Source organism: Aplidium turbinatum, chromosome 13, assembly GCF_918807975.1.
Source record: "Aplidium turbinatum chromosome 13, kaAplTurb1.1, whole genome shotgun sequence".
Classification (NCBI taxonomy): domain Eukaryota; kingdom Metazoa; phylum Chordata; class Ascidiacea; order Aplousobranchia; family Polyclinidae; genus Aplidium; species Aplidium turbinatum.
The window spans coordinates 10,059,686-10,075,233 of NC_137484.1; the positions used below are offsets into that span (position 1 = coordinate 10,059,686).

General features: G+C 35.7%; 1 protein-coding gene across 1 annotated transcript in view; it reads left to right on the top strand.

Moving 5' to 3' along the window:
• The first annotated feature begins 11,937 nt into the window (after nt 1–11,937).
• Nucleotides 11,938–15,548, top strand: part of LOC145781628 (3',5'-cyclic-AMP phosphodiesterase 4C-like) — a 102,597-nt gene continuing 98,986 nt past the window's right edge. Inside the window, exon 1 of the mRNA XM_082593304.1 lies at nt 11,938–12,187. Within this exon, the coding sequence (XP_082449430.1) occupies nt 11,938–12,187 (250 nt within the window). The remainder of the gene's footprint in view (nt 12,188–15,548) is intronic.

Below are 15,548 nucleotides of genomic sequence, written 5' to 3' on the forward strand. Positions count from 1 at the left end.
TTTACATTGAACGAAGTTCTTTTCATGCTGAGGAAAGTAGGCTAATTTCAGCTTAACACGAACATGCAACGCAAGATACAAATTAGTTGTATATTTGCTAAAAATATTATGGGGCCCATTTTTCGTATTGTTTCCCGACCAGTGCTGACTTCTCTCGGAGGCCCTGCTCTACGTACCGTAATTTAAAAGTTTATGTACTATCATGGCAATGCATCCTGTGCTTTCTGCTTGGTATACTTTGTTTGCTTGTCGGCTAGTTGAGAGTATTTAGGCTAGCCTATTTGCAAAGTGCATTTAGCTCTCTAATGAAGAATGACCAGTGCGAATAATGAGTGTTGCACAGTAGGCCTGTAACTTAAAGAACTTGTCTAAAAACTTTTAAATCTAAGACTTGTGTTGATGGAACCTCAAGCACCAACGTAAATTGTGTGACGTCATAATTGGTAGGGCGTCGTGTTCTTAGTTCTGTGTTCAGTGTACTCATTCTTTTAATTGCACCTAGTACAGTTGACACATGATATTATTTCTCCCTCTCACTCTTTTGTTAACATGGTGGCAGCAGTGGGATTCGAACCCACGCCATCGAAATGACTGGTTCGTCTCGCAATGGATTATTAAACTTATTTCAACAACATATAGCAGGTTTCAACCGCTATATGTGAATGGCCACAGGTTGTTTGATAATTGGTTTAAAGCTCAGTGGTTCCAATCTCAACTCCTACCAAGATAAGATAGCCTACTGCTCTCTTGAAAAAAAACAGTAGCCTACATCAGTGATTCTCAACGTGGTCCAGGTGGACCACTAGTGGTCCACCTGGAATGTTTAGTGGTCCAAAGAGATTTTTAGTGGTTTACAGAATGGACAATACATCAATAGCAAAGAAGGCATCAGTTTAAGACTGAACAAGTTTGTCAAAAATTGGCTTTGAATTTTTGTGTCAGAAACATCAAACTAATACATCATTAGATTTGCAAGTTGTTGCATTGATTCTACAAAGCATGCGCATGATCTTTTGTTACAAAATATGTAAACTAGCCTATTATTATGTCCCCACCTATAGCAGGATATAGAGTCTCTCTCCCAAAATCCGCACAGGACACTTAGCCTAAATCTGCTTTTTTGCAGAGATTTTCCACTCACTCAATCCTACCATATTAACCTAACAGGTGGCATTGAAAACGCATAGTTTCGGCAGTGGAGAACCGTCAACAAATAATTTTCTGAAATCCTTTTTGTGGCCGTAAATAAAAATGTCTGTTTATGTCTGTTTGTCTGTTTATGGTTTCAAAGAGTTACCTCTCTACCCAAATTGTAAATAAAAAAATAAAAAAACATTAAAAAAGTTTTAATTTAATTTCAAACTAAAACTTGTCACTCAGCCTCTAGAGAAATCCAATATTTATTTGATGAATCATGAATTCGGTCAACTACAATGTGTGAGTCTTGACAAAAAGCACATTTTTATTGGCCTTAAAAATACACAAAAAGCGAACAAAACAAAGTTTAATTTTTCAAAATTATCTAGGGTCAAACCCCTAGATCTTTTGCTGCAATTGTTTCTTTTCAACATCTAAACTTTCATTGCTTATTTAATCTTGCGAGTTTCGATTCTTTCAAATATCTCTTGCCTTCCCCCAATTTTTTTCTTCATTCACCATTGTTTCCATTCAGCTTGTAGTTGTTTAAATTGGGTAAGTGGTTTAGTTGGGTGTAGTCTACAAATTAGAAGATATTGCTTAAGTGGCAGAGAACTGACACCAGAGGTCACTGATCTAGACGCAATAAAGTTTTCACAAATGGCCTTTTGGGGTGTCAGCAAAACAAAGTGGTCCATGGAATTTTATTCATTAAAAAATGGTCCATGGTACAAAAAAAGGTTGAGAACCACTGGCCTACATGACACTGAAAGATATCACTGTTTAGTCAATAGTGGATTCAAAGAAGTAGTTAGTTTTCACAAAGCGTTATTAACTTACTATAAATGTTGCAGCGAAATAAGTCATTGAAGCCGAACATACTCATGAAAATTCTGACGTTGTAAGAAAATGTTGCGAGTTATGAGAAATTTGATTTACTAAACTTCTTCCGGTGAAATTTTTTTCAGACCAGTTAAATTCTGTCTTCTAATTAATCAAAACACTTCATCTGTACTGAAGCGACCTGCAGATTACAAATACGTTTACCGAGATTGGCTAAGTAAAGTTTCCGGTTGTCAAAGTGTCATTGCTAGCGAATTATTCCACCGCTAGATGCCGCTGAAGAAAGCTGTGCTTAAAACGCAGTCTGGCGCTCAACCAACTGAGCTGTCGGAACGGACTATTACTCGCGGGTGATGAGAAGTATTTGTAAAATTTTGATGTAAACCTGTTCTACCTTCAAACATGAAACCAAACAAACATTTCTTTTTGTCTGTCAGTCGAGTGCTAAAAATCTTTTCAAGATACCTTCATTATGAATGGCCTATTTAAATCATTACGTTTGCTATATTTACAATATTACGATAGCCTAAGTAGGCCTCTGATTATTTATCCATTTTTCTGCCGTTTGGGGTGGTGGGATAGCGCAGTGGATAAGGCTTTCCAATCATACAAACCAGGTTCGACACCAGGCTTCAACTGGTTGCTAATAAATACCGCTCCTCTCTTCCATGGTACGAATAATAAATTGAGTGGGCGTAGCAGGGCCATGTGAGCATCTTCTTAGGCACCTCCCGAAATCCACTAGTGGGCCCCTATGTTTTGTGACGGCTCTTAAAAATAGGACAAGAAAGCGTTACGGTTAGGCTATGTTAGCAAACTTTTTCACCGCAGGAAAAAAGTTCACATTGATCATTTCAGCAAAGGGTGAATAACCATATGATTTAAAAAAAAAAAAAAGGAAATGTGCCGATAACTCAGTAGTGAATCTGGAAAAAAGTTGGGAAAGAACCAGACTTTTAACAAAGCAAATTTCTAAAAAAAATAGACAATGCAAAATTTAATGTCCAAATAAGTAAAGGTGGACAGGGAGTGTGGGGAGATAGCCCCCCAGAAAATTTTGACAAATATGATATTGTTTTGGGCACTTTTTTAGCCATTTTTGGCGCAATAATGTTTTTTTTAGCATGATGCACACTTTGTATGTCACCACTCAGATAGCAAATCAGTCGATTTTAACGTCTGCAGACGTTGAATAAATGTAAAAAACGACTGATTTGATGTCTGGACGTAAATTGTTTTGTATGTACCTACTGTAAATTCGTAAAATTTAAGTTGGATTTGGGTAAAAAGTTTGGTTTAAAAGTTAAGTTAGCTTACCATTAAAAAAAATTCATTCACGACCACAGAAGGATTTCAATAATTTATTTCTTGAACATTTGTAGCCTAGTAGGCAATGATGTAGCCTAACAGCAAGCTAGAACTTCTCAAAATCTATGTGAGGTGTCCTGATCTTCTCTTTACCTATAGTATTTTTGCCTTTCATTCAACTTTAGAGCCTAAATCCATTAACACTGGAATTCATTAACAATTGTTATTTAACTAGTTTATTTGAGTGAGCAGTGTTTACTTCGGAATGTTACATTATTTAGTAGTTTTTTTTTTTTGTGGGACACAGAAAACGTTTCACTCCCTTGATCTACTTCTGAAACTATGCATGCCCAACATTGCTGATGTGGTGAATACAATATGGCTGAGCGAGCAAAGCAAACAAGAAAATTTTGCAAAAATGGAAAAGTTTATGTAGCTTTTTTCTATTTTAAATAGTCAAAAAATATTATACAAACTAAAATTAATGAGCCCCTAAACAACCGTGGGCCTCGCGGCCGGGGGACACAGGGGTCAGTTAATACGGCCCTGGGGGTAGTAACGGAAGAAAAGGCGAGCGAGAAAAAGGAACTGACCACCCTACTCTCATTAGTGCCAAAGGCTTTATAGTGCAGCCTAATCATTTCAGGTGTAATGAGAACCTTATTAATTTTGTTCATTTTCCGAAGCTTATTAACTGAGTATGGGATCACCATTTCGTTTTGTGGACACTTCTGATAAAAACAAACTTTGGAAAATTAATGCTAGTTTCTCTTATTCGTCGATCTTCACTTCAACAATCACATAATGTGATTGTATATTGTTTAATGTTAGCTTATTGCGTCAGTAAAGTATTTTTTCCAAAGACCACAGCAGAAAAGTAATAAAGTTCATAAATTATTTTGTTAACGACATGTCAGGTCAGTTACCCTTTTCTTCCGTTGCGCCAATATAACTTCAGTTTACAAAGCAAGCAAGTTTAGAAGGGAAAAATCATTCATTAACCCAAGTTCACTGTTTGATTATTTTTCTGTGAGACTTCAAAGTCGAAATGTCCTCTTCCGCATTTTACTGTTTCTTTTTTTTACTTGCCTAATACCTTGGAGGTCTTTGCAATATTTACTTCTAGAGACGTGAGTGGCTGTGAGAAAACTGTCGCAGTCTAAAAGCTACCGCCAAACTAAAAGGATGTATTTCTTCCATTCGTGTAAGTCAACTTCACATACGTCATCAGCAAACAATGTGAACACTGTTCGACACACCGACGCACCAAACGACGCACCAAACGTGCACAATACACAGATTACCACTTCGCTTGACCATTAATTGATTCCGGATATCTTTATCTTTGACCTGAATAAGTTTTTTCAAAGCTTTGGTAACTTCATATAACTTGCTTACAGAAGCTTTGAACCAATGACTCGGGTTCGGTCACCGAGATGGACAGAATAAAGTTTCCGATTGTAGAAATGCTGTTGTCTGCAAATTATTCAATCCACTAGCTACCGCTGAATGGAGACCAGTCCTTTCAATGTGTTGCTCATCCCGAGAGCTGAGCCAACGTTTCTTCGTGCACAAATTTTGACGCTTTTTAACCATTGAGCTATCTGGACGGACAACTACTATTAGGTTTCTCCTCGAAATCCGGGTCGGAACGATACAATTTTTTTTTGCGCTACAGTCGTTTGGTTGAATAGGGATCGAACAAACATCAATATTGATCTTTGGCCTAAACCTCCTGCAAAAATAATTAACAACAATCGGCCGAAGCGTTCAGTCTCTATGCAAATTTTCTTGTGTTCAAATTCAAACCACAATTTTGTTTTTAATCAAAATACCTTTATTTTCGTTTCTGGTTTTTCTGCATGTATTTTAGAAGATTTTATTGCATTTCAAATTATCTTTAAATTAGATGTTTGTTTCAATCAAAGTAACTTTGTTAAATTGTTTCAAACATTCGACTATTATTTATGTACAGAAATGACGACATGTTAAGTTACAGTCTGGTATGTTTTATCTATTAGTTTACAGGAAAGTTGGATCAATTATAATTGAATGTAGTTAATTACATATCTTCATGTAGTTGTAAGTGACACTTTTCGTTGTTGTGTAGGCTAATTGTAATTTCAAAACATTTTGGTCTAAACTGCAATTATATTTGGTAAGTTGCTACTATCAGCAGTGGCGCCGGCAGGGGGGGGCAGGCGGGGCAGCTGCCCCCCCAATGTTTTGGGCATCATCTTTTTTTTCTTTTATTTTTATTAATACATATTATTTATTTTTTTAAATATTTGGATCCCAACCTCAAGTAAGTCAACTCAAGTTGCAAGGGGGGGGGGGGGGGGGGGAGGTAAAAGCTCTCTCTTTAAAAAAAAGTATGGAAAACTGTAAAACCTTGATGACTAAATTGTACAGTAGATAAAAAGATTTTCTACAGAAGCAAAGATATAGACTTTTTAAAGTTTTAACTAACATCACATTAATGTAGAAAAATAACAACCTGTTAAATTTTTGATACCTCAAACTCCCATGACTTCTTCCGCGCACATTTTGGCATTGGTTGCTTGCAGTGATCCTTTCACTTAAACAAAACGTTTTGTTTCAGCAGTTTTGAGTTGTTCGATTCTTTAGTTGTAAAGGAGACTCAATTTCTCCAACATTTATCATTTATGTTTCTTCTTTAATCTCAGCAGAGTGTAAAACTTGTAAAAGTTTTTCATCCATACGACGTCATGAATGAAATTATATCTCAAATCGGCGTAATGACGTGACATCATCTAAAGATTTTACCGAATAATAAATTAACAAATTCGATCGTCAAAAGTGGTTTGGTGGTGGTAAATATTACGTAATGAAAAAAATGTGATAAGGTTGGAAGACATTACGCCATGTATTTTCAATACAAATATGAAGTTTAAAATTTATTCTTTTGTTCATAGTCGTAATCCACCTTCAAAGCGGTACTACAAAGAACAATTTTCGATAAGGGGGGCATCAAGAATAAGTCGACATGACTTTTAACCCTTAGAAGGTTGGGCTCCTGGAGTCTTGCTCAGTTTGGGGGGGGCTGTCAATTCTTCTTATGCTTTAGGAGTGATATCTCTGTTATTTTGGCACGGTTTCAAAATTTGGGATTCACTTTGTAAAATTATTCACGCTGAGCATATCCGAAAATTAAAACTATGTGAATTTTAGAACTGCTCATATACGTTGAAATGTTGAGGTCACTTATGAGTGTTATTTGTAGCGTGAGTTTACACATTATTTTTTGGTAGAGTAATGAAGAACGTGCATAGTAATGTTGTGATTAATTTTTTTTACATTATTTTACATACAGCCAATGCCCTTTACGCTGTTAAACAGTTAGGATTAACGAGACATGGGCCAAATTAATTACTTTCATCCAGCTGATGGGAAAATGTTTTACAATAGAATATGAAATATTTCAGAGGATGTGCTGAGAAATGCCTTATATCTTTCAATTTATAACCTTTATTCGGTCAAAATTTCAGCTCAATAGAGGTGAATAAAAGTTAGGAAAAGTCAAGAAATCTCGTAGTCGCAACCTCAGTGGTTTTAGAGATACAACTGTTGATACAAAAAAGTTGAATTGGCAGCCCCCCTCCCCCCATCCTTCAAAGGGTTTGCATTGAGTCAACAGATCTATACCTTAAGGTTTACGTCAGCTCCGGAGATCAGTAAAATATAAGGTTGTCATTTTCAGTGCAACAAGACCATTGATTGATTGGTTTAGTGAGGATTCGTAGTCCCATTGCTTTCATTTTGAGTGATCATACTGATTTTCAATTTATTCCCACAAGACGTTACGTAATGAAAAAATATATAACTAAGGTTGGAAGACATTACGTCATGTCTTTTCAATTCAAAATGAAGTTTAAAATTTATTCTTTTGTTCATAGTCGTAATCCTCCTTCAAAGCGGTAATACAAAGCACAATTTTCGATAAGGGGGCATCAAGAATATGTCGACATGACTTTTAAGATTTACGTCAGCTCAGGAGATCAGTAAAATGTAAAGGTTCTCATTATCGTGATTGTAAGCCGCGGGAAATTTTTTCTCTAAAAAACAGATTCCCGGGAAGCTAAATATTTTTTCCAGCCCTGGTAAAAAACAAGAGAAATTAAATAATATGCTCTGTCTTGCATGTCTTGCACCAGTGGCGTAGCCAAGGGAGGAGGGTTCGGGGGCTTCAACCTTTCAAATTGAATTTACGGATGTTAATACATTGTTTACAAGAAAAGTTTTAGCCTATGATGTAATTTCTCGTCAAACTGTGCAAGGATGCAAGCCATCTGCAACTGCTGAGATCGCTTGTTCGATCTAGATTAACATCTAAACAGCTATTCGTTATACAAAACTTGAATATATCAGAAATAGCCTAAAGTAACTTCATTGTCTCAAAGCTTTTTGTTTGACACTCATCAAGATGTATGACCTCTATGACGTTACATTTTCTAAACTTTGGGTTGACTTCAGAGCATAAAAGTTAGTGACTTACCGGAATAAGATCGTTTTTTAAATCAACCAAGGAGAAAATTGATAAATAATAAAACTGTAATAATCTCGCAAAAAAAGCAATCAACCTAAAACAAATGTCTCTAAAACAAAGTTTGCCTAATTTTAAACGAAACTGCATTAAAAGAGCGAGTTTTGCCAATACCAAACATTCAAATATCTCAGTCTGAAATTAGCAACAAGAAAACATAGAGACTTAGCTTTATTTCCGAAAAATGCCGAAGAAAACATGATCTTATCCTTTTGCTATGCCACCGGACAGCACCATTTTACAGAAATATTCATACCCACAATTTTGTTGAAAATGCTCTCAGAATGCACCAAACTGAAAGTAATTTTTCAAAATTTTCTGGGGGAGGCCCTCCAGACCCCCCGCCGCTAAGTGTCGCCTTCGGCAAACACGCCATCGGGCTTCGCCCGCCGGCTGTCAACACCCCCCCTTCAAAATTTTTGACTATGCTATTGTCTTGCACTGTCAATATTTTGCCCCTCCAATGTTGAAGGTCTGGCGGCGCCACTGACTATCAGTATTTATCATGATATCAGTAAGCTACTTTTGTTAAGCAGCTAGTTGAGGTTCAAGAGGGTTTTCTACATTGCAACCCAATCTTTACCAAATGCAATTCTACTTGTCTTTGATAAAATTAAACTATGAAAAATCGTCAATGAACAACAATATTGAAATATTTTATTTTTGTAATCTAAACGTGTTTTACATTTAGAAGTAGACTACTGTTATTGTAATTTAAAAACTTCAAAATAGTGTAATTGCAATTTATTTAGAAAGTTTGATGCTGTAATTGTAGCCTAACGTAATTGAACCGAAAACTACTTAATTGATCCATCTGTAGTTTATAGTCATCAATTTAAAGTTTTGGAAATCTCGAGACTGCATATTTGAAATAAGATAAGCTAGGGGGATAAGGATCAACATGATCATTTCAATCGCATAAGATAATGGTTTTGATTATAATGCAGGATTAGTCAAACTGTAGCTTCAAGCGTATCAGTCTTTGTTTAAACTCCTTTTTTGAAAGATGAGTAGAAAGTTAAACTAAAAAGATTAAATGTGAGTGTTTTACTGTATGCAAGCACATCTTTGTAGAAAGAAACAAAAAAATTTATGTTGAGTGCTGGTGGAAACTGCGCAACAGGAATTGCCGTAGGCAAAAAGCAGTAGGTATAGAGGCCCCCCGGCCCCCCAAGATTGAAACAGATGTTTGTTGTAGCGTACGTGTTAACAATTAACTGCGATATAATTTCTGGTTGAAGAGAAATTACTTCACAATTTTTGCAAGCAAACAACATAAAATGTTTTTTACGACGCAACATGAAGCCTAACTTGGCAAAAACACAGTCGTTAAGCGTTGCCAGTAATGAAACTCCAACGGTAGCCTACTGTACCGATGAACTAAACTCTTCAAAAGAATGAGATGATGCAACAAATAAATTGACAACCTTCTCGTTTTAACTGAGCAGGTATCCTTTATTCAATTTCTCGTAATGTAGGCTATGTTTGCAGACAAATAAAATTGAAAAAAAGCATTGACAAGTGAACTGGACAAGCAGGAAAAATAACAGTTTCAGAATAATTAATTATATGAACTACGGTTTACCTGCAACGTACCGTATACACTAAAATAGCAGTGGAGTATTAAATTAACGTATCAAGTTAGATAAAGTGAATGTCATCTGAGACACCGAGACCTAACCCTGGCACGCCGTCAGCAAGAAGCGGTTGACTTGATCACATCGAAATAAGTTGAGAATTCTATTTGATTAAGAACTGAAGATGCTCATTAATATGTAGCGAAATATATGTAGCGAAAATTATGTAGCGAAATATATATTCTTTTTAAATATGAGGCTGGTTGAACTTTATTTTAATTCTCAACTTATTTCGTATCAAGTTAGTTACGATTACTTCCCAGACAACGTATGTAGACGTTAAATAAATGTAAAAAAATGTCTGGTTTGCTGTCTCGGTTAGCCTCCTCAAGGAAAAGAAACTTTTCAGTGTCTCCGATAGTCTCATATGTAAATGTAATTGAAAAAAAGCCCAAAAATGTAAATTGAGATCTTGATACAAAACGTTGATTGATTAAAACGAGCAAGTAGCCTACAAATGTAATTAATTCTGAAGTCTGAAAGAGAAATGTTGAGATATTCAACACATCGAATAAACGTAACATAATGCTAAAGAACTACAACAGTTACTGGTCACAAATTTTCCAAACTGCGTTTGATGCATTTTGATATTTCAAAATGATACTAAGACACTAAACTAACCTGCGTTGTGTCACAAATATCCAAAACCGTAAAACTGGTTGATACCCTACATGAAAAGGTATATTGTGTTCATCCATGGATCAATTGGATCATCCATGCTTTCAGGGACTTTTACCACTTTCAAAACAGAAAAGAATTTAAATAATAAAGCTAATTGATGGGTAAAATGCAAATTTTTAAATTGCTTCCAATCAAGTTGCCAACACATCGCAGTAAAATGAACCAAAATAGCTTTAATTGTATTTCAGTAATTTGTTGTGTTGTAAAGTTGCACTTACAAACGTTATCCTGCGATTGCTGCTTCGGTTGGAAACTTGTGGATTTGTTCAGAAACTTACTTTGGTAGTCTATTTGAACAAGCATTTTATATCGTGTTGATGTATTTGAAAACGACGCTATTTGAAGTCATTACACAGCCAGGAACATTTGCTCAGCAGAGGAAATTCATGATTTAAGTTATTTGCACAGGCAATGGCATATGATTAATCACAGTGGACGATTTTGGAGAAATGTGCAGCAGTTAATGCAGTAGAGCATGCTGCCATATTCAGCTATAGGCTACAATTTGAGTTTGAATGAAAGGAAACTTTGTTAATCAAAACAAGTTTGAAAAAGCAGCAGCATTTATTTAGCGACTCAGAACAAGTTATAGGGGCTTTCGTTCGCAAACAAGTGGCCTAAAGGCCTATTAGAGCTTCCAATCTAAAATTACCACTACGCCAAAAAGTGACTTTCTGTTATCCACAGCAATATTTATCAACAAAATAATTTACTTCCTTTGTTAAAATTTACAACTTGTAATAGTCACAATTTACACACAAAAATTTATCAATAGCGTTTGTTAAAAAACGGAAAATTTGCTGTCTGTCATTTTTATCATGTTCCGCCAAGTTTAAGTTCCTAGGGTGAGGAAAAGTAGCTATTCAGTAGTTTATTTAGGCTTCTGTTATTTATAGATAATTAGATTATAGTAATGATGATTTACGCTTGTATGTAAACGTAAATTTAGCAAAACAAGTTATATCGATAAAACCATTAATGCAGTCCCACTGGCATTTAATTCACGAAATCGTCACGATTTGAAACAAACAGGCTACTTATAAATGGATTTTCATTGCACGCCATACAGACTGAATAATGTCATGTAAAATTTTAGCTGCTAAAATTACTCCTTCAGCCAAAAGCGTTGATTTTACGGAAATTCCGATGACGGATAACAATTTAGTTGTCAGGTTTAATTGTAATGTAGATTAGAGCTCAATGACTACAAGCTAATGTTTCCCAATATACAGCAAATGGAATTAGACTTTTATGGAACAGGACTTCATAAATGTGCAATTCTGCGCACGCAAAAGTCAGATGGTTCACTTGAAATAATTTGATTTCTTTTTAGACTTTGATTTGAAAACTGTTATTTTTTATCATTTTTACTAGGATTTTTACTACATAATTTAGTGACAGGAACACGGTCTAACAAAGAAGTTTCAGCGTTACTTTGAGTTTCTTGTCGAAGTAGTCATGGAGTGAATTCTTATTCAAATAGAAATTTGCACAGTTTATAAGCTATAACTTTCATTTCAAAAGCTCGTGAAAAGATTGGCGTGTTGTTTAATAGCTAACTCATGAACCTATCATTGAGGAATAAAAATTATACATTTTTTTAATCTTTTATTAAGCGTATTACGCACTTAAATAAGTTCAAATGAATATCTGTCGGAATATTGCTGAATAATTTTGCAAGTATATACTGAATTGTATACCATTGACTGCCCTACGATATCATCGCATACTCAGTGCACTGGATTAACTCACCAACAAGTTGAAGCAATGGAACATAACTGCTCCTTTTCTGTAAACGAATGTCAGAACAATGTTGACAAACGGATGAGAACTAGCAAAGCTTTGTCATGGGAAGAATTTTTATTAAAGTTCAAGTCTAAAAGTATTGAAAGTGCAGAATCAAATCATGAGACTATCCAGGAGGAGCCTGATGAAAAAGATGAATTGATCTCAGATGAGGAGTCGGAGTATGAAATGAGAAAAAGGATGCTACAATGGAGACATAGAAATGATCGAAGTAAAAATTTTCACTTATTTTTGATAGTCTAAAACGATTGTATATAGACTATAGGGGTGTTGGAAACAATTGTTTTGTGCAAAGTATAATGAATATAGCGAGAAGATTTGTTTTTGTTCGAAGCTGCAGTATAGGCCTACTTTTGTCTGACTCTCTTTAAAAGCTGCTTGTCAGAATAACGTTAGCTTTATGTTATGGTTTTACTTATTCTCGCTCCACAACATCTAAGGTCCTTTAGCGACAGGGCTCATTTTTAATATTATATCAGGCTTACGACGTCATCACATCATTACCCGACTTATTCTCACCGCGTTATGCAAGAAAGAACACAGTCGGTACCGTTTTTAAAGTCTACGGCAGGGGTCACCAACTGGCGGCCCGCGGGCCGCATGCGGCCCGCCACGCTGTTACGTGCGGCCCGCGGAAAGTATCAACGTACAAGTATAATCAAAATTACTTTTCTTGTACAGTTAAGGATCATGAAGGCAAAAAATCCTTTCGCTTTGCATACGATTCCACCGTCCGACCAATCAGATTGTAGCTCTAGGTGGGGGTTACAATAAAGTTATTCCAATGCGATGTCAAGCCACACTGTCCCAGTGGTTGATTAAAACGTCTGTTTTTGAAATTGTCTGTGAGTTCAGGGTTGCTTATTTTAAGTTTGTAAATGTCACGTAAACACTAGTGTGCGTTTCACCGTTATTGTGTTTCACGAGCAGGGTTCCCTTTATGCAAGTTTTTGTATAATATAATCAAAGAAAGACGGCTTTATAGACTCTCACAAAACGGATAAAAAACCAACTCATTGCTTTTTTAGAGGGAACCATCCACCTGGAGATGACGCCTGATTTGTCACATTTTGCAGATTTTGATTACAGCTACTGCTAGTGTCTGACTGACATTTTCTGAGATGTTTTTCCTTTTTGTTATCTCTTAATGATGCAAAAGCTTTTCGTTGGCTTGTGGAAGCAGTAGCAAATGATAAAAATGAAGTTGAAAAACGCTCAATCAGACTGCTATTGAAAAATTAACAGTGTGACTAAAATCTTCGAAATAAAATTGTTTTTGTTTTTCAACATCTGATGATGTTAAAACCTATAGGCGAAAAAGTATAATTTTTAAAAAATTTCACTAAAACACTAACAGTCGCCCAAAGTTGGCATAATCTGGAAATTTCTGCAAAATGTGACAAATCATGCCGTATCTTTAGGTAGCCATGATGGAGCACTGTTCATAGGTTACGATAGAAACTTTTTTTCCGTGATTTTTACAAGCGTTTGTTTCATGGTGCCTGATTTCTTTCTTCTTATTATTGGAGCCTATTTTTCGCTGATATGTTTGCAGGTCACTATTTTTGCCTGGATTGTGATGTGTCAAACATTTTCTTGTTTTCTGAACCTGCTAATTGCAAGATATCTTTTGTGAAGCGAAGTGACAACACCACTCTTGCTTGGCGATGAATATTCTGATGAAACCGCTCGCCTCGCTACGCGTTTATTAGGCATTGTTAAAGAAGTAAAAAATGTTGTTAAAGGAGCCTGGCAGTAACGTTGTTCGACTAATTTTGTTGCTGCAGTATTTTAAGATAAATATTAACAACATGTAACGCTGGATACGAAATGCGTTCTTTTCTTGCATAAGAGTCAACATAGCCTACTTAAAATTTTATTAATGCGGCCCGCCACAGCTCTCCTTAGTGCCAAAGTGGCCCGCATGCAAAAAAGGTTGATGACCCCTGGTCTACGGTTTGACCTGACCTGGAATCGAACTCAAATCTACCAGCACTAGAGCCGAAGGCAAAATCTCTCGGCCACTGAGCTGATTTTTTTAACCTAATGTATTCAAGTGTTCATGTGGCGAGGCATTTATAGATATAAAGAAAAAATAATGTAAATTTTGTTTAATCAACAAGAAGTAATTTTAGACTGACAAAAGAGTTTTAAGATATTGACAAGCTCCTGAACAGAGTCAAACCAAAAGTGCTGCCGCTTAAAGCAATGACAAACGTTTTCCTCTCCACATTCAAGTTCTGTGCCACAAATCAACTCTTCAAAGTAGAATGACACAAAATTCTATTATTCAAAAGATGATTCGAAAGGCAGAAATATAGCCACAGAAGTTGCTCTTAATTTTGCGCGCTTTAAGTCTCGTCGCTGTTTCGAAGCTCATATAAGAAATTGAAATTGCGATTATTTCAAAACGAAATTCTTCATTATTGACTTAATTCCAAACAAGGGATGCATAAACAAAGGTGCAGAACGTGAGCATTTTGGTTTTGAACAACTCTTGTGGAAGTAGTCAAATTGATGATAATAGTCAAAACAACGCTTGTCTTTTCTGTCAAGTCGCATTAGTTCGTCAGTTGACTGCATGCTCTTAACGAAGAGTTAATGGAAATCAACATCCTAAACAATTCCAAAGACTAACAAAGCCCTCAGAGAGTTGCCAAATTGAAACTTGAAAACTTTCATAAATACTCACTTCCAATTACATGAAAACATTGTACGGTGGAAAAGACTGCAAAATCAATGTTTGAATTACCTCACCAAAGCAAACACTATAGGGCTCTGTGTTGTCAGAGATAGAAAGAAAACATAGAGATCAGATATAAACCCATGTTTGCGCAGATTGATTTCCAACTAATTTAAAGTAGCGAAAGACTGTTAAGCTTTGAAAAGCAAGAAGGTAATAACATATAAGTTAAGTTTGGTTACATTTAATTTTATGAGTAAAAAATGTTTAGACTAGGAAAACGACAACAGAATAAGTGTGAGTTTTGACAAGAGTATAATTCAACTACAACTAATCTGCTTTATGTTTCAAATTCTATAGTCTTTGTTTAAATGCACTACGCAGTACGTAGCATACAGCTCACTGACTAAACATTGATACTAACTACCGACTAACACCAGCAGTACTGTGGGAGAATGCGACGTGAAGACTACGTTTGATTGTCAGAGATATAAGTCATTTGGCATTCACCAAATTTACAAAATAATCGCATAATCTATAAACCGGCGTGAACATCGCTAGGCTCATTGCAAGGAATGCCAAACGTTTCAATTCTTACTTTCCAAGTTCAAATGCTTTTTGCTCAAGCTTAAATGCATCAGCAGACTTGAACCACAGCCGATGGTCAAAATTGTAACAAAAGTTATAGAGGTTGTCAAAAATTGAAGTTGGAAACTTTCGCTTAGCTCCTCATGTAGTTTTTGATGTTTTTTACATCTTTTTATAATTTCCATAGTGTGCTTGAAAGCCGCTGATTAAGGTAGAAAATCAGTCTTTTTTACACTGATTCAACGTATACAGTACAGACGTTTAAGCAATGTAAAAAGAACTTTTTTGCTCGCGAGGAGAT